Below are 25,533 nucleotides of genomic sequence, written 5' to 3'. Positions count from 1 at the left end.
TTTTAAAGTAATATAATCCTTCAAATTTAACAAAAAGGTGAATTTGTTTTATGTACTACAATGATTTTCAGTATTACTATGTAACACGTGCAAGTGAATAATTCGATTTCATTGAATCCGTATGCATGTGACCTTCCATTTAACCCATTAGCTAGAGATAGGTTACGCATGAATTAGGCGTGTTCAGTTATTAAAAGGAAAATAATGTCAACATTGAAAGTGAAACAAGGGTAAACCATTTGATTGACTGATTCGATCCACCAAAACTCATTCTTATTCAGGTAAAAACGGTTATCAACATATATTTTTAACCTATAATATGTAATAAAACAGACCTAGAAAAATCAAATTCCACGAGTTTGCTATCTATTAATATCTATATTTATGCTTATATCAGGTTATATGACCGTCGGCAGTCTTCGGAGGTCACCTCGATGGTTAATTGGATGGCGTCTAGACTAAAATACACACGAAATGCTGATACATATTATCGAACTCATGCATTGTAAATTGTTTATTTCAGACTTTTTTTAATTTGGATATACGTTTTAGTATGTAATAAATCAAATATGAGAATTTGAATCAAATCGGTAAACATGAATTTGACAGCAAATGCCCCTTTAAAAAATTCCTTTATTTTATCCAAATCTTCAGAAATGTATACTTCTATTGAATCATTATCTTTCCTTATTCTTATTGGCCGATAGCTTTCCTGTATGCAGTGACTTTAACCCTTACACCTTTCGTTAAATATTCCGCTATCGCACAGCATAAGTGTGAAGGGAAAAGCCAGGATGTTAGAAAAAGTAAACACGTGGAATATTACCAGATTCGGAAAGAAAATGCTAGTACATCAAATCAATAAACAACTGTTATTACAAAGTTTAATTAACAAATGGGAATGTATGGAAAGTATAAACGAAAAAAATACACATTGTTCTACTTTTTCAATAAATTTCACATTCTTCATGATTGGGTTAATAGTTTACTTAACATTAATATCATCAGACACTCGTTTCATATGACTTCAATTAATTGTAGTTCATCAAAGATATACAAACCAACTGTATATTTTACAATAATCGAATGTTTCATTAGGGATCTTTGTGAAATCACAATTAATGATGACCATTAGTTCATACGAGATAGAATTAAGTATATGTAAGAGAATGATAATCCCTTTCTTCATGATTAAGTACGAGCGTTAGCGAGTACTTCTCATGAAGTAATGGATTATCATTCTTTTACAAACTTAGAATATTGTAAAGTGCTCAAGGCTCAAACGATCTCTTAATTGGTTGTATTTAAGAATTAGTTTCATTGTCAGTGCAATGTTTATAATTAATGCATGACTCCTTTTTAGGCATTTCATTTATGGATAAGATTTAGTGATGTAAAGACTTTCTTATCATTTGGGAAATATTTTTTTTAAAAATGCATTATACATATTAGGTGACACAACAGAACAAATAAAATGTAGGAATTGTATATGTTTCCTGATTGTGAGTATGAATGTAAATCATGTAATATTTTAGTGAGGAATTATCCTTTTTTTTTAATTTACAGTTTAAATCAATTGATACATTTGAGTAACAACTAAATTTTATTTAACAGCCAATATTTTGGTCCGGTTTTTACATCAAATACTATTTCATTATGCCAGGGAAATGTTCAAATAAAATGCCTTTTATAAAAGTTTTTTAATATGTTCAAGACTTAAAATTACATTCTTTTTTTTTTTTTTTTTTTTTTTTTTTTTCATCGGAATATTGGAAAAAACTATTCTTCCAAAACGCTGATCCAGTGATCAAAGTTTTGGAAAGCTAAAGATTGAGGTATTTTTTTAATTTTTTGTAAATGCTTTGATATTGTTTAATTATTTGGTAATTTGAAGTTATTAGTATTTTCATAATAACATTAACGGTGCCAATTTTTCTGCACAGTAAACTTCAACTTATTTAGGGTTTTTTGTTTGTTTCACAATTCAACTTCTAGTCAGTTTCAATCACTGTGTGATAAATCCTTTCAATCGGATAAATGTGCTTCGGGACAGTTGTAACTCATTTATAGAAACTCTTTGTTTTGAACTGTAAATAGACCCACATAATAGGATAATCCTTTACTAAGAACATGATTTGCATTCATTCTTCACAATTAAGAGGCATCAAGTCCTACAATTTCATTGGTCGAGAGCACTTTGCTATATTCTAAAAACTAAAAGTGGTTATTTACCTGTAGTTCATATGAAATTTGGATGACACTACAAACTTCTAACATAATGGTAGGTGGCATGATTGGAACTTGGAGTAGACAGTGAAGGTTGTCAAATTTTTCACTGTGATCTGGACATACATTTTCTCCTTTATATTCCCAAACCCGATGTGATGCAGACTTACTTAGTCCTAGTACTCCTTTATTAATGAAGAAATCTACAATCTGTAACGAAAGAAAATTCTTATACTTGAAGCTACATTTGTAAATTATCTCTTTATAAAAATCCCATATTTCAAAATGGTCTTTTTACTTTTCAATACACGTTATTTACACTTTCTGAATTCATGTGAAATTTGAAAATATATCTCCCTTATGTAAGCTCCGATTTGTCTACACTTTTTTGCTTTTTCTTTTATATCAGCTCAACAACCAATGTATTAGGTTTTGTATTTTCAAAAATGTTGGCGTTGAAGTGACATTCATTTTAGATATGCGCATCTGGTGCAGTAAAATTGGTAGAATTGAATGTTATTCTGCTGTATACACAAAGTCAAAAAGCAATCCATTATTATATGATTATTTTGAAATGCTGTTATCACATTTCACCTGAACCAGACAGTACTTGTCTGATAAACGATGGAAATGAAAATAGTATTTTAGAATATTAATTTACATATTTGTCAGCTATTTTTCTTACAGTCTACGCTTCTTGATGCTTTTTAATATATATCTAATACAAACGCATGAAAATCAATTACTCCTACATATTGTATCCATGTAGATGTATACAATTTTCAATAGCAGAGAGTGTTATTACATTTCACTTTAAATGAAAACTAAGTATGATGCGTTTTTTGGCATACTTCAGTTATGGTTGTTTATTCATTCATATATCAATATTTGTCTGTAGAGTGATGTATTGCGTGGGAATACTTCTGCAATTTATAAATCTTGTAATCGTCTTATTCCCTAGCGTGGATACTATTTGTTGCAAAGAGTGATCAATCTAACATATCTTTAATTAATTGTAACAATTGAGTCTCGTTTGTATTTGTTTGTATATATATCAAGTACTTATGAGACATGCACCAAGCTGTCTATGCTACATTGCAATAACTGTTTATTAACTGTGAAATGTGGAAATGGTAAAATTAAGATAAGTAATATGTTGAAAACAGAAATTAAACTCAGAAGATACCAAAGGGACAATCAAAAACCACAAGTCGAAAACCCGACAATACCTTTGTCAAAACACTGAAAAAAAACCGAAAGACAAACAACGGTCTGCAAAGGTTTCGACATAATGATTTTTTAACTCCCAATTTGAAGCTTAAATGATTTTCTAGATGACAAAAGGACGAAATTTCTAATCATTCTACTCTTTAATTCTTTACAGAGTTAGGCTCTTCTTTATTAGACCCCTTTTAGGCAATAAGCTCTTATACATTTTTCATTTTTGACGTAATCAGCATTTTGCTTTGAGCATTCCTGCAAAAATGTATATGTACTAGCTTTCAGTAACTGCGAGTACATTTGGGATGGGTATTTTTTGTCTTTAATCTTTATGTTACATGTTATGTGTGCTTCGTGCAGATCTGATGCATCAAGCCATTTCAAACTGATTTTTTGTTGTTCTTATGTTGTGGTGTTACACCGTTTGGTCCATTATTGAATCAATAAGTGCCAACACATTTATTTTTCATTGGCCAACATTTATTAAGTACTGCTACATTTTACAAATTCTTAAGTTTCTCATAAAAAATGAAAACAACACTTTTTTGGATTAATCTTCAAAAGGAACGCTCAAAACCGAATATTTGAAAGTCAAGTGTGTATAAGGACCAAAGCAGTTGAAGAGCTATTTGACAAAACAACACAAAAAATAATAACCAAATTCATCTGAAATCAATGTATAACGTATTGCATAAACGTATTTTGATTGTATTGTAACTTGGAAATTTGAAACTAAGATTTTACTTAACACCTTTAGATGCCTCAGAGAATTCATTCGATATTTTAGCACAGTGCTAGGAACACACAAGTTGGATTTGACTTTGATAGATGTCATTCTAACGTTGTGATGTTTGATAATGTTGAAAATAAACAAAAGTCATAAACTTAAAGGAATCTTCTTTGGTGGTTTCTATTGAATTAGTTTACGACTAGTCTGGAATCGGGATGATTAAGTCTTTTACAAATGACGCGAACGTTTGCCTACCATATATCTTATTATTTGTTCTTTTGCTGTCTCATTGCTGGTTTATCCCAAAATCGAAACAAAATGTAGAAAAAAAATTCATTGTATACACATGTAATACTGGCCACATGTCTCACTTTTTTACATATCTTCTGTCCTTGAATCTTTTCTTTTTTTTGTTACACTTGTATCAGTCTATACTCTAATGTATAATTTATCTTACTTTACCTTGGTTGCCAATTAATGGCCTATTAAAGGGAGGTATAAGCTAATAAACAATGGTTAAAAATAATAGGAGTTACCCTAGGGGGACAATACAAATCGGAATTCGGAGGACAGATATTACAGCTTATAAAAATGGACAAACAGGAAGCAAACCAAATGAACAAAAATATGTTTAAGTATACTAAATATGATTGGATATGCATTTTAATTTTGATATTTATGTACAATATGCAACACTTTATGTATGATAACTTATTATTTAATTTTCTGTGTTACAACTATTTTTTTTTAATAAGTACAAAAACAGGGTAATTTTCAAGAGATTTCTTCTAAAAATAAATAAATTGATATAATAAAAGCGTAAGAGAGAGGCGAAAAATACCAAAGGAGCATTCAAACTCATAAGTCGAAATAAAGTGAAAACGCCAATGTAAAAAAAAAGAAAAAGACCAAAAGACAAACAACTGTACACAACATGGAAAACTAAAGACTGAGCAACACGAACCACACAAAAAACCGGAGGTGATCTCAGGTTCTCCGGAAGGGTAAGCAGGTTCTGCTTCACATGTGGCATCCGTCGCGCTGCTCATGTAAGTATCATGTCAAATCTTTTGTTTTCTATAAAGTGCTGGTTTTTTTAGTGTTTTTCTTTTGACAATGGAGATGTCTGTCTGTCATCAACATTGCTTTGACACGGTAAATTCATTCATTTATAGCCTAACAAGTTTTCGACCTTAATCAAACAACAATTTATCAATAAATTTTAAGCTACTCACTGATAAATAGAAACAACTGACTACGGACTTTGCATAATATGAGCTTTCTTCTTTTTCTTTACAAATTATTTAGATCTCAGTAAGCAATTTTTATATTATTTAAATGGTCTAAAGTAATTTTTAGATAGTATATCTATATATGTAGTTTCTGCTTTATTTGCCTGATGTTTTTTTGTTGTTGTGCCTTTTCTTTCGGTTATGTTGTTGTTTGTCTTTCCACACTTGATGTATTCTGATCATATTTTCTAGTTACATTCATTTTTATCTAGACTTACGTAAGAATAAAACATTTAACGGACTCATTAACATATAACATTGGTCAAACAGTTTTTATTGAACTAGAAGTCTATTTCTGTATACTATACCTGGACTAATTTACAAAATAACCAAACTTCTTGTGAACTTCCATTCTGAACTGTAGCTTTTAATCTAAGATTTTCCCCACAGCAATAAGCACTTCTTTCAAGTTCTGCTTGCAGACTTACTGGCCCCCGATTACAACAAAGGCAACACGAATTCCTCTTATCACTTCCTCTGGTTGGAGTCTGTCAAAAAATACGATGCTGTTAATTTAAAACACTTTCCATGCATATGTTGAATAAAATAAGCCAAAACGATTTTATTTCAATAAAAATAACAACTGAAATATCTAAACAAACTACTCAGCTCAAACAAAAATTTCAATTTTCACTGTAATTAAAATTTCCCTAGCCAAAATTATAATTGTCGATCGTATTGCAACAACATGGACACTAAAAAATGGTTTTACGCAATAGAATAGCAAGGGCAGTGAAATTAACAAATACCTAATCCTTCATCCTAAAAAATCAACAAACAAATATATCATATATAGACTTCATATGAATACGGGTATTAATACCACTCATAAAAATATATTATTTATCGCATCGCATTTTTATCTCATCACAACTAATATTCATAGAAATAACGTCAATATTTGCAGGTTTTGGATAAATAGTATTTTGAAAAGCATTACTTGCATTATCATTATATATACTACACGGACATCCCCAAGAACCAGCATTCCGTGAAAACAAACAATTACACATGAGTTATATATGTGTATAGTCTTCATTGCTGTATAATTTTATCGCAGTATAACAATTATATCATAACTTGTACCATTTTTTAATGTTGGTGGTAAAGAAGATAATGGTTTATAAACATTTACCAGATATTTCTCTTCCATACAATCAATGTGGGGACCAACGATTGTGAAATACTTTATTCCTTGTGGAGATGATGAATATGGAATATCCATTGTCATTCGGATGTAATATCTGATCGTTCCAATTTTGCTCTCAAATGATGAAGGGAGCGCACTTTCTGGCAGCTTGAACTGAAAGTTGTATCTATGGTTACCTCTAGGCATAATAGGAATCCCACCATCTTCATGTTTATCTATAATATACATACTTATAGTGTAATTATATTTATTATATACTTAGTAGTAAATACAGATAAATTGTATGTGTAATACAATCATTGGCAAGCGTGCTGTATCAGCCACCCGTGATGATATCGATATCAGCACGGTTGCAAAGGCTTTATCACACCTTTAATCTGTATGACGTCACGTCATCGATTGCAATTTCAATAGCTTTATCAAACCCCTAATCTTTTGACGTCATGTCAAACCTATAATCTGTATGACGTCATTTCAAACCTCCGTACCTGTATGACTTCATGTCACATAAAAACATCTACGTGAGATATTTGTATATAATAAAGTGTATATGATATGGCTTTTTCAATATCACACACCGTATCAACCCTCAACCAATATAATCCCTCGAGCAGAGCTCTTGGGATTATATTGGTGTCTCGGGTTGATACGAATGTGATATTGAAAAAGCCATATGATATTCTCTATTTATCACCGTTTAGCAAACATGCCATTAGACTTGACAACGAGAAACGTAACAGTCAACGGTACCTGAAGAGGATTATTTCGGAAAAGTCCTTTCTTTTCAGTTAGATCGTTCCTTTGACTTTTTAAATAGTTTATTGGTTTCTTGTAGAAAGCTTATACACATTTTTCTAATGGACCACAATGACTTTTTTGCGGATTTGTTTCACAAAATATCATATTCATATTGATTTAATGTCCGAAAATTGAGTTATTAGTAATCCAATAGACTAGTGCAGAGAGTTTAGAAGTCTAATATCATAAAAACAAAGAAAAATATAGCGATATCTAATCTGATAATTAGAATTGATCATATGCTCAACAAATAACATATTTTATAGAAGCGTTAAGCTTGTTGTTCTTATATAATCATATGTTCTATATAATATGAAGTGCTTTTGTACTGGCTTGATTTATGTACTACAGCGAGAAAAGGCCCTTATATAAAACGATTAAGCAATCGACTTAAAATGTGTTAATTAACATGCATTAGTCCTCATAATAATAATAAAGCTATGTCATAAAAAGAATTAACGACATTCAACAGGAGAAGAAGCTGTCAGAAAGTAGAACGTAATTAGCTATCTTAACTATTAAATGGGAGTATAATAAGGGAAATAGATATATTATGTGTGATAAAATGTTTGTTTCTTAAATGCCAAGAGTAAATTATTTCAGGAATAGATTTGGTGTTTACCATGTTTAATTAATAAGCTTTGTTCTACAATATATACGTTGTAAAGCACAATAAGTTTTTTTTCTTCATTTATACATCACATAAACTGTTTTTGATTTTTCAAATAGTATCGCATAAGATTGTGTTTTTCTGTATTTTTTAAGAACGTTGCTTAGAGAAATACTCCCATGCAAGTGCAAACGCCTAGATTTGACTTAAGTATAGGTTAGCCTGTTAAGTACTTAAAGCATGCTTTCAGTATTATTAAGAATGTTTTACTACTAACTAGTATTTATGGTTTTTTTTATTGTCTACTGTACCAGTAATGTAAAGTTATGTTTTCTAGACTGACATTTATATTTTGTTCTTCATATACCTGTTCCTTTTTGACTGATCAAGTTTTCAAAGTGAGAGGATAGAGCGTTTTAACTAGCTTAATTCCTCCACTTGTTCTTATACTGTTCTAAGAAAGGAACCTTGTCAACAGTCGTCTTAAGTAATATCTTAATGTTTTGTCCTTTCAATTGATATCAGATCTCTGATAAATTAAATCACATCTTTAAGAATCAAGGCAGTTTAGAGATCATCATATTGCATAGACAATATTGTTTGAAGATCTTTGAGGATTTAATGCTTTTGTCTAGGTTGTCTCTAATTTTTTCTGTCGTTTGTTCGTTGTTCTTTGATGTATAAGTCGTGTCACCTTTTATTTATAGGATGAAAGCACTGATATAGACTCCTTCCATTAATGATCAATATTGTTCTCACTTTTGAGGATAAGTCCACAGGTATTGGAAAAAGATTTGCAATCAAAATGACTGGATCGGATTTCAAAAATGGTTTATAAAGCGCTGGAATGTCGATTTAATCCAGAACATTTCGACTTAAGTGATAATTTAAATGAAACTTCATAGAAATTATACAGGGGAAAAGTCCGAAAGGATTTTAAAGTACCATAACCACTAAGCATTTTCTACCCCAGAAATAGATTATTAGTACCTTAGCTGTATTTTACAAAACTTTTCGGGATTTTGGGTCCTCAACGGTCTTCAACTTCGTTTTTTATTTGGCCTTTTTAACTTTTTGGATTCGATGAGTCTTTTGTAGACGAAACGCGTGTCCAACCAAATGTTAATCCTTGTATCTATGATGAGTTTATATACATCTCATCTTTAAAACAATTATGTCAAAGGTTGCTAAATGAATTCGAAAACTTATGACGATTTAAACATTTTCCTTTGCTTGTCGTAAAGGATCGCACAGAACATATTCTCTTCTTCTATTAAGACGAATACTTAAGATGCAATCTTTCAAATACATGGCTATCAACATACAGTGATCAATAGTTTTAGCTGGTGATTTATACATCAATTCATCAGTGAAACCGATTTAGTTTTCTGTCTGATGCTTTATATTTATTCGGACTGATTCAATGCATGTCAAGTATATGTCAAAGGATAAATACCTTTGCCCCAAATGACTTTTTTCTCGTCGATGTAATATTCGTCATCTCTTACTGTTCTTCTTTCACCAGCTTTGGTAATCCTCCATTCAACATGAGCTTTACCACGCAACACCAAACGTATTCCTGAAGAGTAAATTAATACAATCAATCAAGATTTGATTATCATGAACGTTAAAATGTTTGTATTATGGTATAATAATTTAAAACGGGTATCCCAATCTGTATAATATCACTATAAAAACACACTTAGCAACTATTGTAATTTGATATTGCATAGCCTCTCACTTAATGATGACATTTATTCAAATATGTATAGAAAAAACAATATTATGAAAAATCAAATTTTGACTAGGTTCGATTTTGAATCAGGTTTTTGGAAAAGACAAATACCTATAATAATTTAAGAATATATATTGCATTTTTAAGGGATTTGATTTTAAACAAATTTTATTCGTTAAGATAAGGAAAGGATTCAACAGGCACAGCTTATAAAAGTTCTTTCTATATTACATGTACATGGTATAAATCATATATTAAAATGTAATTAAAATAAAATAACTATTGCGGAAAATACTACTTATGAGCACACACAAATAAATACAAGAGAGTTTAGGTGAGAAAATTTTGGGTAGCAACCTCTTTCTACCTTTTTAAGTACTTATGCTGACCATATGATGCATCTATTGACATACCAGTTTCTTCAAACAGTCTACAATTTGTCAATAAATTACGATACATGGATCATTACTTAAGTTTCGACAGCAAAAGGAACAGTGGTATTTAAAATCACTCGCCCCTAGAATCCTGTGACATATACATTTGTAATATTCATCTCTATATTTTAAAGAATCTCACTCAATTCCACTGCCCCTACACAAGAACACCTGTCATATTTAGTATACAAGTGTACCAAGATTTTCTAAAAAACAATTCCCATAACCTCAAATGTATATAAGGCTACATACTTACTGGTTGCCATAATCATTGGCAGACCAACACCAAACAATAGAAACGAACCCAACAAAGAATATTTCTGTTGTAATTGGTATCAATAACATTATCGGTACCAATTTTACTGGACAAGATGCGCTTTTCGACAATTGGTGTCCCGTCAGTGATGCTCAGGTCCGAAATATTTGAAAACTTATAAAAACTTTGAAGAGCTGATCAAACAAAAAAAAGACCCAAAACTTTAGCCAAATCTTGACAATGAATCAGAGCTTTCCAAGAGGCAGATATATTCCTAAATTTAAATTTATTTCCAAAATTTCATAAACTTTAAATTTCAATCTTACAATATACGTATTTTCATACTAGTACCGAAGTTCTGGCTGATGATACCCTCGAGGACTAGCAGAGGTATCGACCAGTAGTAAGAACATTAACGGTACCAATTTTACTGGACCAGATGTGCATTACGACAATTCATGTCTCTTCAGTGATGCTCGGGGCCGAAATATTTACACTTCCAAAATCTAATAAAACGTTGAAGAGCTACTGTTCAGTAGTTTACAAGGAAAGATATATATAACTACATACTACCTAATGTACAGCTGCAACTTTAACTGGCATATCACTTGCAGAATCTTATAAAGAAACAGAATAAAGTATGTGGGAAATATCAATTGCATTGCCTACACCTGTTCACGGAGGAACCTTCATTCGCTACACACGACACCGAATGTTTGAAAGCCAAATGTAGTAAACGTTTGATGGCATAGAAACCAAATGGGCGTTTACAGAACAGCAATAAATCTATGAATTCAACCTATGATTGTGTTATGAACTGGAAATTTAAAGTTTCTTTAACTGTTATAAAATTTCAAAAATACATTTTAAATTCAGAAATTGTCTTCCTCGTGTATAGCTCTGACTCGTTAACTGGTTTTTGGTTTTCTTTTGGTTCTCTTTTTATCTGCTCTTTAATATTTTACTTTTACGTTTTGGACTTATGTAAGCCTCGATCATCACTCAAGAGACATTAATTGTCGAAATGCGCATTTGGTGTAGTAAAATTGGTACAATTACTGTTATGAATACCACTTTAGCTGATAGCTTCACTCCACTCCATTTTTTGACTTTCAAATATTTTGTTCTCAGGCATCATCAAAAAGACTTTAATTGTATGAATGCGCACACGATGCAGTAAAATTGGAACAGTTACGTTGCCTAAAAATATCAATGTTATTACAGACAAACTCTATCATCTAAGCATGCCAATACTGAATGATTACTGGGCGGCTGTTTACCCCGATTACTGATAGTCCAACATCAGCGGTACCGACAAAGGAGTCAATTAAAAGTATGATATTATTCTTGTGCCAACAGCACGGGTTTTTGGAGAAACATCCACAAACCGTTTTGAAAGATTATTCAAGAGCTAATAAACAGACAAAAGTTTTTTCTATAACAATGAAAATAAAACTTAGTCTGCATTTCATAATACAATGTAGTTGTAATGTAATAGAATTAAAGGTATCACCCGAAAACCGTTTGTTTCAGACAGATAAGTGAATAGACTGAAACTATGCTATCTTGAGAAAATATCTACCATACCTTAATAGTGCATTTTCTGAATACATTACATGTCATTGCCAAAAATATTGATAAAGTTGAAAAATATTTTGAAAGCCAAATTATTTTATTAATCAAATACAATAAAACTCTTGAATAATATGTTAATAATGGCATTGTCATCACATGAATGTTACATTTCAATAACACACTAGTCGGATTGTATTTTTGTATTCAGTTGGAAATGAAATAAACGCAACAAGTTTATGAAGTGGAAGTTTTGTTTTCTACACTAGTTCGATGGCATTGATTGTGGAATGGTTGTCTAATATGGGTTTTGTCAGCTCAGTAGCCAGAACTTAATACTAGCATGATTAGTAACATGCCAATTGATCTTAAATTTCCGTAAATTTAGAAATTATTAATAAACTTTGGACCTAATTCCATTAAGTGTATTCCTTTTCATCATATAGTTTCTCAAGTATTCAAGTATTTTTACTTCCTTACTTTTATTTTTTAGGTATTGTGCACTTCAGGTGAAGATAAACACAGAAAAGCGATTCGGACGTACAAAATTTATGAAGTGCTATTTCCATTTTAAATTGAAAAATATAAATTTAACAGTTTTAGAAACCAGATAGTTTGGAGTTTAAGCCAGGTATAAAACCGGTTTTAACCCAGCATTTTCCTCGGAAAATATCTGTACCGAGTTAGGAATACGATAGTTGTTTCCTATTCGATCCTTTGGTTGATATAGTCTAACGTTGATGTTGTGAGGTTTTTTTTTTTTTTAATTTATCTTGAATTTCTGCATTTTTGCTTATACTTTTTTTCCAATCATATTTAATCGACTTGATCAACATTTTCAAATCATATTACTTATACATCTTGTCAAATCCAATATGATCAATAAACTATAATATAATTCGTCTTCTGTCTCGACATCCTAAACATGGCAGGACATTTGGGAATATATAAATAGTAAATGACTTACTCATTTATATCTATAATCATAACTATGTGTATACTATTTCTGACCTTTTAATCAGAAAAAGAAACGGAAGTAATTTTGCAAGTCCCAAGTGTAGAAGTATCAACTAATACGAAATATTTAACGTCTCTGTAAATTGGAGAAGTAGTCATGACCATCGCAAATACACTACCAGAGGTTCATATCGTGTCATCATTTGGTTTAAAAGCCTTTGGGAGTTCCCGTCGTTGTACTTAACTATTCTATACTATTATGCAAGCTCACTTCACCATTTTGATAGGCCAACACATTCCTTTTATAGATATCAATTCGTCAATGTACAGACTTAATTGCAATAGTTATGGACATGCCCCATCACAGGCTATTTAAACCATTGATAACATACAAATATCAAGGGCGGATCCAGGCTTTTTCAAAGGGGGAGCTCCCCAAGAATCCACCACTGATTATTGTCCTGATCGCGGACTGGGGACCTTGGCATCGCTAAACTAAGAACAAATAAGGACTAAAAAGGGGAGAAGATATCTAAAGATCAATCAACAAATATTGGTCGAATCAACAACTAAAGTTTGAAGAAAAATAGACAAACACCAATGCAAAAAAAAAAAACGAACCCCAACAAAAATCGGGTTGACCTCATATGCTTAGGATGCTAATCTTAGGTAGCAATACACAGTTCGGAGTTTGGTTTCAAAATTTCGTCCTGGTGAATTTTTCAAATATGACAGTTATTGTGCAATGAAATTAATTTTCAGATAGCTGAAAAATGATATAGCCTTCAAAGTGGGTTTATGTGAAGATCAAGATTGTTTTTGCATGTTTTATAGCCCATTTTCTGTTTGACAGTCCGCATTTTCACATCCGTGCCGGCCATAGTTCCAGAAATTATTGTAGTATATTCCAAGAATTTGTTTATGCTCATAATTTTCAATTGAATTTTATGAAACAATGAGCTGAAATGCATATGATTTTTATTTGACCTCTTGATAGATAAATGTCAATGGTTTCCTAAAAAGGTGTCAATCAAAAGGATTAAAATTCCACTTATGACCAAATTTTGGGGAAATTAGTGACATTTCCAACCTCTTTGCAATATTTTGTATCAAATAGATGCAGATTGTTGCCATGGTTACATGAAAAAGATATTATATTTCATCATTTTAACTAATGGAATTCAAATCTATAGAAGATGCTGTTTCCATACATATGCACATACATGACAATAGTAAGCCCTAATTGTTAGAAAGCAATGGAAAGAGGCGGGTTAAAGTTGTGAGTGTCAATTTTGTTTTCCTAACTGTGTATTGCTTCCTTAATGTGAATACCAAAAGAGAAAATGACATATTTGTATATTTATTTTTAATCTCCTATTGCATAGATGATGTTGGAGAATACATGGGATTCCCATACAAGCTGTGGATTCAAGTTCTTCCGGAGACAAAGTATGATGTTTGTCTATTCCCTCTCATTACATTGGATTTACATTGCAGGTGCCGTATGCAGCTATAGGAGGAGACGCTTAACCAGTCGACGCACCTGATCTCTCTGCGTTTGTAGCTCATGCGATTACCGCACGATTTTTTTCTTGGTTGGTATGACAACAGAATTTCCAATAAAAATAATTTACGACTTTCAAACAACGGTGTAAAAAGTGCTGTCGGCTCTTATCATAGTAAGAGAGACATATTTCCTTTTTTTCTGTCCGAAAGTTAATAAAACAAAATCCAAACAGAACAATCTTGTTAAAAATTTAACCAAGACAACAGGATTTCAATTTCAATTAAAATGGGAATTCCAGCACATTTTTTTTTATTTTTACGCAGGCCAAGCTTTAACCATACAGTTATCTCCTCACAGTGGATTCAATAGTTTAAAATTATGGTTTAGTTAATTATATCTTGATTTATATGCCGTGATAAAAGATAGTCGTCAGTTGATTTTTTTGTCCAGGTTGTTTTTCTAACAAATATTTCTAATGTTTAAATTTTAAATGTATCCAGCTTTTATATTAGTTCTAGCGCACTTAGTTTTACACCTAGTTACGTCGGATGCATTTAAATAGCTTAATATTTATCAAGCTTTGATATTTAAATTCGAGCGCACTAAGTTTTACGGACCGTCGTATTCATTTAATCAACTTCCTTAATTTCAACAATGTTGATTATGCTTTGACTGTCTTCATTAACATGCGAAAACGAAATCATTTCATTTTATCGCACTCGATGAACTCATTAAAAGAAAGACATCAGAATGTTTTCAATATTCGATTTTTCTTTAATATTTAAATCAGAAACTTCATCAACATTTTAAAATCGTAGCCGTGATAACAGGTTTCTACATCTAATGCAACATAAATGAAAAACACAAAAATTGAAAATGTTAGTAAAAATATGGCAAGTATGACACTGTAACGATGGCTTTTGATCTTAATAGAGAAAAACGAACGAGGAATCATGTAAGTCTATGCACGCGTGTTTAATGCCACTGATATCTAAGAGTAAATTTCTTAATAAAAATTGGGTGGATTGTTTTATATCTAGTAAGTCAAAAAGTTTTAAACTTGAAAACGCATTTCAATACAAAAATAAGGACACGTTGTTTCAAAGACATGTGGTATGATTGCCAATGAGAAAACTATCCACCAGAGTTCAAATGACATGAATATAAGCAATTATAGGTGACCATACGGATTTCAACAAAGAGAAAACCTCATACCGTATAGTCAGCAATAAAAGGCCCCTAAATGAATAACGTGAAAAAATTCAAACGAGAAAAATTAACGGCCTAATTTACAACAAAACAATTTTCGCAAAAGAAATTTGACAGACATGACCCAACGACAACCATTGAATTACAGCTCCTGACTTGGAACAGGTACATAAATAATGTTGGTAAAATTTCAACTATTAACCTAACCTGGGACAGTGGTGTAACAGCACAAAATAAGAATAAACATTAAAAATCATTTGCAAATGACTTAACTCAATAGATTAGTCCAAAGCACAAAAACAGCAACTAGCATAAAACAATAGACACAAAACACCAACATAAAAGTACTCGCAGATTCTGAAAGCAAGTTCAAAGAGAATTACAACTTAAATCATGTTCTCCCCGACAAAAGTATCAACCAGTACACATTCAACGGATTTATTATAAAGACGTCAAAAACAGTCTAAGTAACATTACAGAGGCCAGAGATATTTCAGTTAGTATCAGCAGATATTCTCTCGTACGTTTGAAATTTTGTCAACATTTATACTCTTTCTTTTATTGCACGTTCTCATATTCACAGAGGCCAGAAACTTTTCATTTGGTCTCAAAATAGATACTGTTTTAGTTTGTAGGTTTGTTAAGTACAAAGTCCTGAGAAAAAAAAATGCAGTTATAAGCATTCTCCTGCAACTTCAACAAAAATGGCATCTATTTTAGTAAATATGTTTTAAATTTAGCATTTTAAGAGTCTTTCAACATGCAAACCGCTAACTGTATAAGTAAGATATAATACTCACAGAATTTGAAACTCTTACAAAAAAAAAAACGAAAATTAAAAAGATTCTAAGATGTACTAGTCATTGTGATTCTCTCAGTTTGTTTACCTTGGTTTGTATGCTCTTAATATGTTTATGAGATTTGAACATCGGTAAACAACTGTTACCTGGATTTGAACATCGGTAAACAACTGTTACCTGGATTTGAACATAGGTAAACAACTGTTACCTGGATTTGAACATAGGTAAACAACTGTTACCTGGATTTTCAACAGTACTTTTTTGCACTTAAATATCTAATTGGTTCCGTTATTTATCCCGTTTTTACGGGAGATTTTAAAAGTGAGAGGTTTAGCTGGCTATAAAACCAGTTTTAATCCATTATTTTCTACATAAGGAAATGCCTGTACCAAGTCAGGAATATGACAGTTGTTATCCATTCGTTTGATGTGTGTGAGCTTTTGATTTTGCCATTTTATAAAGGAATTTCCGTTTTTAATTTCCCTTGGAGTTCGGTATTTTTGTTTTTTTTTTACTTTTTACTGATACTTCCTTGTTTAAACAGGTATTCACAACTAATTAGTCAAATCGGACAGCGAAGTGAACATCAAATTATACCGTGTATTTATAATTCATGACATAACAGCAAATACAGCAAGTATAATTTGCTTTTATTGTGCTTGAAAATAAGCGTACATTTTAATCGAAATTTCATAATTTTATATTGTAACATTTTTATATCATTTCATAACTGGATAGTTTTGTAACGTGTCAAATGCTGTTGATTAACTCGTAACACAAAAAAAAACTTCAATGAAAAAGCGTTCTACAAACATAAAATTATGTAATATGAAAAGAACACTTTTAAAAGAACAAATCAAAACGTTTATAAGAAATAATATGATTGAAAGAAAATTTGACGAGGAAAATCGGGTTAAATAAGGCAGTGTCCTTCTTTAGTATGTCAACTGTAAAACAAATAATAATAATATTAATTTCTTACAAAATATTACACACAGTGTTTGAACTTAAATGTACATCAAATACATTTATTGAGCATTGGTAGTTGGTGTCTGTGCACTGTACGGGTCAGGTATTAATGGCTTTGTTTGTTAGATTTAATATATATAACATCTTGATTTGTTCTTTTATAAAATGTAAGGTAGACACAAACCTTGTACTTTCACATTTTCTGTATTTTTGACAAGTACACATCCAGATAATGTTTCGCCAGCATAGTACACATCTTTATCCAGCTCGATCTCAAACTGCTTGATGTAATCCATTTTATTTACACTAATCCTGTCATTTTTGTCTACCTTTGTGTGCTGTCGTTACATCTGGAAAAAAATAATTTGAATGATTAACAATAGAAATCGCAATATCCAGTATTTCAGGACCTACAAAATTCTATTTCATGACCCCCATTATTCGGTTTCAGGACCTCTGTAATTATATTTCAGTATGTCTTGAAATATTACAGCAGGTCCTCAATGATTTAAAGAAATCATGAATTAGAATTATGAAGGTGTTTTTATACTTATCCTTGAAGAATACTTTATATCACACAATATATTTGGGTGAGGTTCATCATTCTAAGTATTCTCTGTGCATATGTAAGTTCTAATTGTTCTTCCGAACACCTGCTTTCTTGCTATAATTTCAGATTTCCGATTTTTTTAATTTCCATTTTATATTCATGTGATTCCCTCCGGATATTTTTCTCTTTGTATTTTCAAATTGATTTATAAGTTTTGAACATCGGTAAACTTCTGTTGTCTAATATTTAATGCAGTTTGGTATCACCAACCTGTTTGTTAAATTCCAATTGTTAATACAAACCATTTTGCTGTTAAAACAACGTTATAGATTTCATGCGTCCGAAGCGCTTTTCTGGATTTACCTTCATCAGGAACGCTCAAAGCCGAATATTTGAAAGCCAAGGATGTATAAGAACCGAAACAGTTGAAGAGCTATGTAACCAAAAAGGACCAAAAAAATAATAACCAAATCCATTTATGGTCAACTTTGCCTGTTACTTATTTATTTAATTTTATTAAAGGATGTCCTATCAAATACGTATAGTATACTTAATGTCAGTGAAGATCGATAGGATTTATCATTTACTCTCATTTTCGAATAAACTGTAGATGGTAAATACATTTGGGAATATGTGAATTGTAATTTAACTTCATAATGTACGTCCGAGACGATAATTACAGAAAAAAATATAATGGTATCAGTGACCTTAATAAGAATGGCAAATGACCAAACCAATCATGAAAACAACCTAAGAGACATGACATTTAGGAAAAAAATATAAATGAACGTATACCAACTATATACATATGACGCATACTTATTTTTTTCTGTCATACAACCATGGTATATTTTCAGCTTCATAAGACAAGGATAATAATAATATTAAAAGTTGAGGAAAAAGTAAAATCACAAAAATACTGCACTCCGAGGAAAATTCAATCGGAAAGTCCCTAATCACATGGCAAAATCAAATGACAAAACACATCAAACGAATGGACAACAACTGTCATATTCCTGACTTGGTACAGGCATTTAAAGATTTACACCTCTGAGAAGCCAAACATTTCTAGAATTAAACTATGTTTCTTAACCTGATTTTTTTGGTTTATATGACTGTAAAAAAATAATTGGTGAAGAAAAAATCAGATGATGGTGCACTTCTTTTTTTGCTACAGCTATTTGAAAGTACCCAATTTTGATGATTTTTTCATTTTTCATCAATTTTTACCCATTTTTGGGCTATTATCATGAAAAAAATCACAGTTTCACAATTAAACTTTTTTTCATACTTTCACTAAAGATGAAGTGGACCAATCTGAATAAATTTAACTTAAAAATACTATAGGTAGGTGTTAATATAAGAAAGTTTTATAAAATTTTGTTGCTTTTTTGTGTCAAATTACCATGTTGTAAATTTTGTAATTTTGGGATTTTTCTCTATTTTTTAGAACAAAAAGCATATTATTTCGATTTCTCTGTTATAAATGATTGAAAAAATACATATCTAAGAAATTTGAAAAGAAAAAATTGATATGGGATGTACATGTATCTGGTAAAATCGTTTCTTGTACCACTCACCAATTTTCTCAACATTTTGGCTAATGAGACTGACTTGATTGGTTATAAAATCGGATAATTTTATTGCTCAAAAACTACTTATTGTAAATACACAATTTTTTCACAGATTTAAGTTTGATTATAATATTTTTTAAATTCATTGATATTTTCCACTTGTATCACATGTTTTGGAAATGATTCCAGAACGAGATTTCAACGAGACTGAAACGTCAGTAGAATACATTCTAAAAGCATCAAATTGGGACAGTTAAAATTTCAAAAGACTTTCTTAAAATACCTGCAATTACAGCAATTTAAAGCTACAAAAATTTAGAATGTTCAACACTCTAAATTGTTCACATCTTTTCATCCAAAAAAAAACGATAAACGCAAAAACCCGTTCCTTTGCAAAATGTAGATAAAAGATGCTTTTAAGAATGACAGACATTGTAGGAACAAAAAAAACGAAAACAGGATTTAGGAAACTGCTAGAATTTCTGATTGACAACACATCAGTTGGTGGACTGATATACCAACATTAAGTTTGCATCAAAATAAGCACCCTACTAGCTGACTTGTACCGATTCTCATATAAAGAAAAGTTTACACAAAACCTTCTTAAAGACAAGAAGATAAGAAACATCTAGTCAATTCATACTTTCCTATCATTCTCTGACGTATTGATAATATCCCTCAAATCAATGATTCTGTTTTCAATTAATATATGTACGTCTCGTATACTCGAGCGAACCTTTCTTTATATCGACATTTTTCCTTTGAATTAATACTTATGGAAAGCTCAAATTTCATACATGGAAATCAGTTTTGTCATTGTAAACGGGTGCCATTTCAAATCCTGTTTTTTTCAGATTTGTTTGACATTTGTCGTTTTTCTTTATGGCCGTAGTAGTGTCTATTTTACTTTGACTCGTGATTGTTGAGTGTCCACTTCGTGTCCTCTACCTCCTTTTTCTATCTCTTGAGTAGACGCATACTATCTGCCCATCCCCCCTTTTGAATGTGCTGACGTTTCCCAGTTGATATCATATGCTAAGGCTTGTTTTATATTGCAGATTTTAATAAAAGAGGTTAACTGTTTAAACTAAGATACCAGGCCTAAAATTCTGTTCGCCAGACGCGTGTTTCGTCTACACATAACTCATCAGTGACGCTCGATTCAAAACAGTTGGAAGGCCAAGTCAAATATGAAGGTGTAGAGCATCAAAAGCCGAACATTCTAAAAAGTTGTGCCAAATGAGGCAATCTATACCTGGGGGTAGAACAACATTAGTGTTTCGAATAAATCAACATTTTATAAACAGTCAATTTACAGAAAAATAAACATATCAATGATATGTCATGTCAACATAGTGCGGACTACTGGGTTGTTGATACATCAGTGTACCATGGATCCCACGTGTCCTTTATTTGAGAATACCACCGGTTTGCCACTTTCTCATTGTTGTGACTTTGAAATAAGCCTACATGACAACTAAAAAATATACAACCAACAGAGAGTGAAAAAAAAGACCCTTACTGTTTCAATTATGCAATGGAAACATATTCACCTAAAAAGATTAAACCCGCTTCTACTGCAAAAGTGATAATTCAGATATTCAAATATGTATGAAGTGCAGAAGAAATTGAGACGAAAACTAGAAACCCCCTCCCCCTACAAAATACTTCATGCCGGTTTTTTTAAATGGGAACAAGTTCACAAAATAAGTATTAAACATGCAGTGCATTCGTATAGAAACATTTGTACCTGTTAAATAAATCTATTGCAAAATCTGTATGTCTATCTTTCAACAAAATCTCCGAAAGCAAACCTAATAATGTAGACAAGCATTACGTTGATCCTGTCCATACATTATTTAAAGCCCATTATAGAAATCAAACTTCCTATATTTAAATCAGCTCCATTTAGCAACAGTTTGCATGTCAAGAATCAGTTTTACCTAGTTTACGATGACATTCAATTTTATAAATTGTAGTTTCAATAAAATCTTGTATGCAATTTAATAAAGCAGTAAAGTTTGTTTTTGTGACATTATTCCAAATTAATGGAAAACTACTTTTAAATTAACGTGTGTTGTACCATATAGTTGATCAATCTGATACTTGTCTCTAGGCTTTGTCAATGATTTATTTTGAGAAGTCTATGAATATAGTTAACGTGAGCATGTTGCAACAAGTGGTAAGATTGGGTAAACATGAAGATTCACCATTTCAAGGAAACATAAAAGCTTCACTTTAATATAACTGAATTAAACAGCACACGCTATAACATAAATTTACATGTACTGCTAGTACTTTGTAAAAAAAAAAGTTCATTGTAATTCTTAAACTGAACAAGGTCCCTTGCAATTTATTTCAAATTGCAAATCATAAATGCCCCAAAATTGTTATTTTGAAAGAATTTGGTTAATTTCCAAAAATAATGAATTCAACGACAATCGTTTATACAGACTGTTGTTCAGACCTGCAGATTCCCAAGAAAGCAATTTGAATAAAACATTGTAGAATTTACACGTTTTTCCAAATTTGATGGAACGAAAGATCTGAAGGACAATGCATAGTTTTACTGTTAATAGATAAAACGAAAGATCTGAAGGACAATGCACAGTTTTAATGTTAATAGATGAAACGAAAGATATGAAGGACAATGCACAGTTTTACTGTTCATAGATGGAACGAAAGATCTAAAGGACAATGCATAGTTTTAACTGTTCAGAATGAAACGATAAGTCTGAAGGACAATGCACATTTTTACTGGTAATAGATGTAACGAAAGATCTGAAGAACAATGCAAAGTTTTACTGTTCATAGATAAAACGATAGGTCTGAAGGACAATGCACAGTTTTACTGTTCATAGATGGAACGAAAGATCTGAAGGACAATGCACAGTTTTACTATTTATAGAACAAACGAAAGATCTGAAGGACAATGCAGAGTTTTACTGACCATAGATGGAACGAAAGATCTGAAGGATAATGCATAGTTTTATACTGTTAATAGATGAAACGAAAGATCTGAAGGACAATGCATAGTTTTACTGTTCATAGATGGAACGAAAGATCTGACGGACAATGAACAGTTTTACTGTTCATAGATGGAACGAAAAATCTGAAGGACAATGCACAGTTTTACTGTTAAAAGATAAAACAATAGATATGAAGGATAATGCACAGTTTTACTGTTAATAGATGGAACGAAAGATCTGAAGGACAATGCACATTTTTACTGTTAAAAGATAAAACAATAGATATGAAGGATAATGCACAGTTTTACTGTTAATAGATGGAACGAAAGATCTGAAGGACAATGCACAGTTTTTCTGTTAATAGATAAAACAATAGATCTGAAGGACAATGCACAGTTTTACTGTTAATACATGGAACGAAAGATCTGAATGACAATGCACAGTTCTACTGTAAATAGATAAAACAATAGATCTGAAGGACAATGCATAGTTTTACTGTTCATAGATGGAACGAAAGATCTGACGGACAATGAGCAGTTTTACTGTTCATAGATTGAACGAAAGATCTGAAGGACAATGCACAGTTTTTCTGTTAATATATGGAACAAAAGATCTGAGGGACAATGCACAGTTTTATTGTTAATAGATGGAACGAAGAATCTGAAGGACAATGCATAGTTTTACTGTTAATAGATGGAACGAAAGATCTGAAGGACAATGCACAGTTTTACTGTTAATAGATAAAACAATAGATCTGAAGGACAATGCAGAGTTTTACTGTTTATAGATGGAACGAAAGATCGGAAGGACAATGCACAGCTTTATTGTTAATAAATAAAACAATAGATCTAAAGGACAATGCACAGTTTTACTGTTAATAGATGAAACGAAGGATCTGAAGGACAATGCATAGTTTCACTGTTAATAGATAGAACGAAAGATCTGAAGGACAATGCATAGTTTTACTGTTAATAGATAGAACGAAAGATCTGAAGGACAATGCATAGTTTTACAGTTGATAGATGGAACGAAAGATCTGAAGGACCATGCACAGTTTTACTGTTAATAGATAAAACAATAGATCTGAAGGACAATGCACAGATTCACTGTTTATAGATGGAACGAAAGATCTGAAGGACAATGTACAGTTTTACTGTTAATAAATAAAACAATAGATCTAAAGGACAGTGCACAGTTTAACTGTTAATTTATTATAGATGGAACGAAGAATCTGAAGGACAATGCATAGTTTTACTGTTAATAGATGGAACGAAAGATCTGAAGGACAATGCACAGTTTTACTGTTTATAGGTAAAACAATAGATCTAAAGGACAATGCACAGTTTTACTGTTAATAGATAAAATAATATACCTAAAGGACAATGCACAGTTTTACTGTTAATAGATGGAACAAAAGATCTGAAGGACAATGAATAGTTTTACTGTTAATAGATCGAACGAAAGATCTGAAGGACAATGCATAGTTTTACTGTTAATAGATGGAACGAAGAATCTGAAGGACAATGCATAGTTTCACTGTTAATTGATAGAACGAAAGATCTGAAGGACAATGAATAGTTTTATACTGTTAATAGATGGAACGAAAGATCTGAAGGACAATGCACAGTTTTACTGTTAATAGATAAAATAATATACCTAAAGGACAATGCACAGTTTTACTGTTAATAGATGGAACAAAAGATCTGAAGGACAATGCATAGTTTTACTGTTAATAGATCGAATGAAAGATCTGAAGGACAATGCATAGTTTTACTGTTAATAGATGGAACGAAGAATCTGAAGGATAATGCATAGTTTTACTGTTAATTGATAGAACGAAAGATCTGAAGGACAATGAATAGTTTTATACTGTTAATAGATTGAACGAAAGATCTGAAGGACAATGCATAGTTTTATACTGTTAATAGAATTTTAGGTTTAGTTTGCAATGTTGTTTCAGAAGAGTACTTTCTGATATACAAACACGTAAACTCAAAATTTCCCAAATCTATGAAGTAACCTTTAAGAAGACTAAATATAAGTTGATTAACTTGTGGCTCATCCCTTTTGCATATCTAAGCAAATAAAATATGTTTAAACTTGATTAAAATTTCAGAATTATTACATAATGTTGTCATAAGATTGACTGTAACACTGCGAATTTTAGTTGGGATTAATATTGCATGTTTTTATATCTAAAATCAAACTTTATGCATCCCTCCAATAATGCAGTCAATAAGAAGATCGACAGCCTATGTCACTATATCAATAAGAACTAAGTGAATTGTCACTCGTAAATGTATTTTCTATGAACTTTATGCATTACTTTTCAATAGGATATTTAATACATTTGTAATGTAGTCACGATATGAGAAAAAGATCTGAAGTGAATATGTGATTTTAAACGATGTATTGAGTGTCAACTTGCTGGCAGATGACGCAATTGTAAATGACACAATTGGCAAGTATAATTTGATAAGAACGTCACACTCTCAAAATTAGAACATTATAGAAATTATGTGAATTAATGTTAAATCAATAACACTTTTTGTGGACTAAAAATTCAATAAAGTACATGTCGAAATAAATAATGTATTATTCATTGACGATAAACTAATTTAAAGGTTCCAATTGGGGCTGTCTAAAAGTGCATAATCGTCACAGTGCATGGTTGAGAAAGAAACCAGGATACATAGGCAGTTGCGCATCAATTGATGATTATTTTCTTCATTAATTATTATTTCAAATATTAAAAAAAACATAGTTATGTCAGTCATATGACATAAAGTAGTCTGTTAGACGTTAGCAAACAATTTTTAACATCTCGTTTGTTTTACAAAAATCTTTTTTAAAAGGCATTAAAATAGTTTTAATATAATATAGTGGGAATTAAACAAGTTCACGATAATATATTTTTCCCTGAAACCGTGTAGTACGATACAGAGATTACATACTTTTTGGCAATTAGAAAACG

The 25,533-nt window shown here is 31.2% G+C and overlaps 1 protein-coding gene across 2 annotated transcripts in view; it reads right to left on the bottom strand.

The window, feature by feature from the left end:
* LOC127706835 (uncharacterized) overlaps nt 1–25,533 on the bottom strand; it is a 50,451-nt gene that overhangs the window by 7,565 nt on the left and 17,353 nt on the right. For both annotated transcript variants that reach the window (XM_052211551.1, XM_052211559.1), the window contains exons 2-6: nt 17,651–17,816; nt 9,484–9,606; nt 6,605–6,834; nt 5,778–5,957; nt 2,233–2,436 (exon numbers count right to left, since the gene is read on the bottom strand). In XM_052211551.1, coding sequence (XP_052067511.1) covers nt 2,233–2,436; nt 5,778–5,957; nt 6,605–6,834; nt 9,484–9,606; nt 17,651–17,762 — 849 coding nt within the window. In that variant the 5' untranslated portion in view covers nt 17,763–17,816. The remainder of the gene's footprint in view (nt 1–2,232; nt 2,437–5,777; nt 5,958–6,604; nt 6,835–9,483; nt 9,607–17,650; nt 17,817–25,533) is intronic.

This window comes from Mytilus californianus, unplaced genomic scaffold (genome assembly GCF_021869535.1).
Source record: "Mytilus californianus isolate M0D057914Y unplaced genomic scaffold, xbMytCali1.0.p SCAF_1, whole genome shotgun sequence".
Taxonomy (NCBI): Eukaryota; Metazoa; Mollusca; class Bivalvia; order Mytilida; family Mytilidae; genus Mytilus; species Mytilus californianus.
This window is presented reverse-complemented; position numbering and strand designations above follow the sequence as displayed.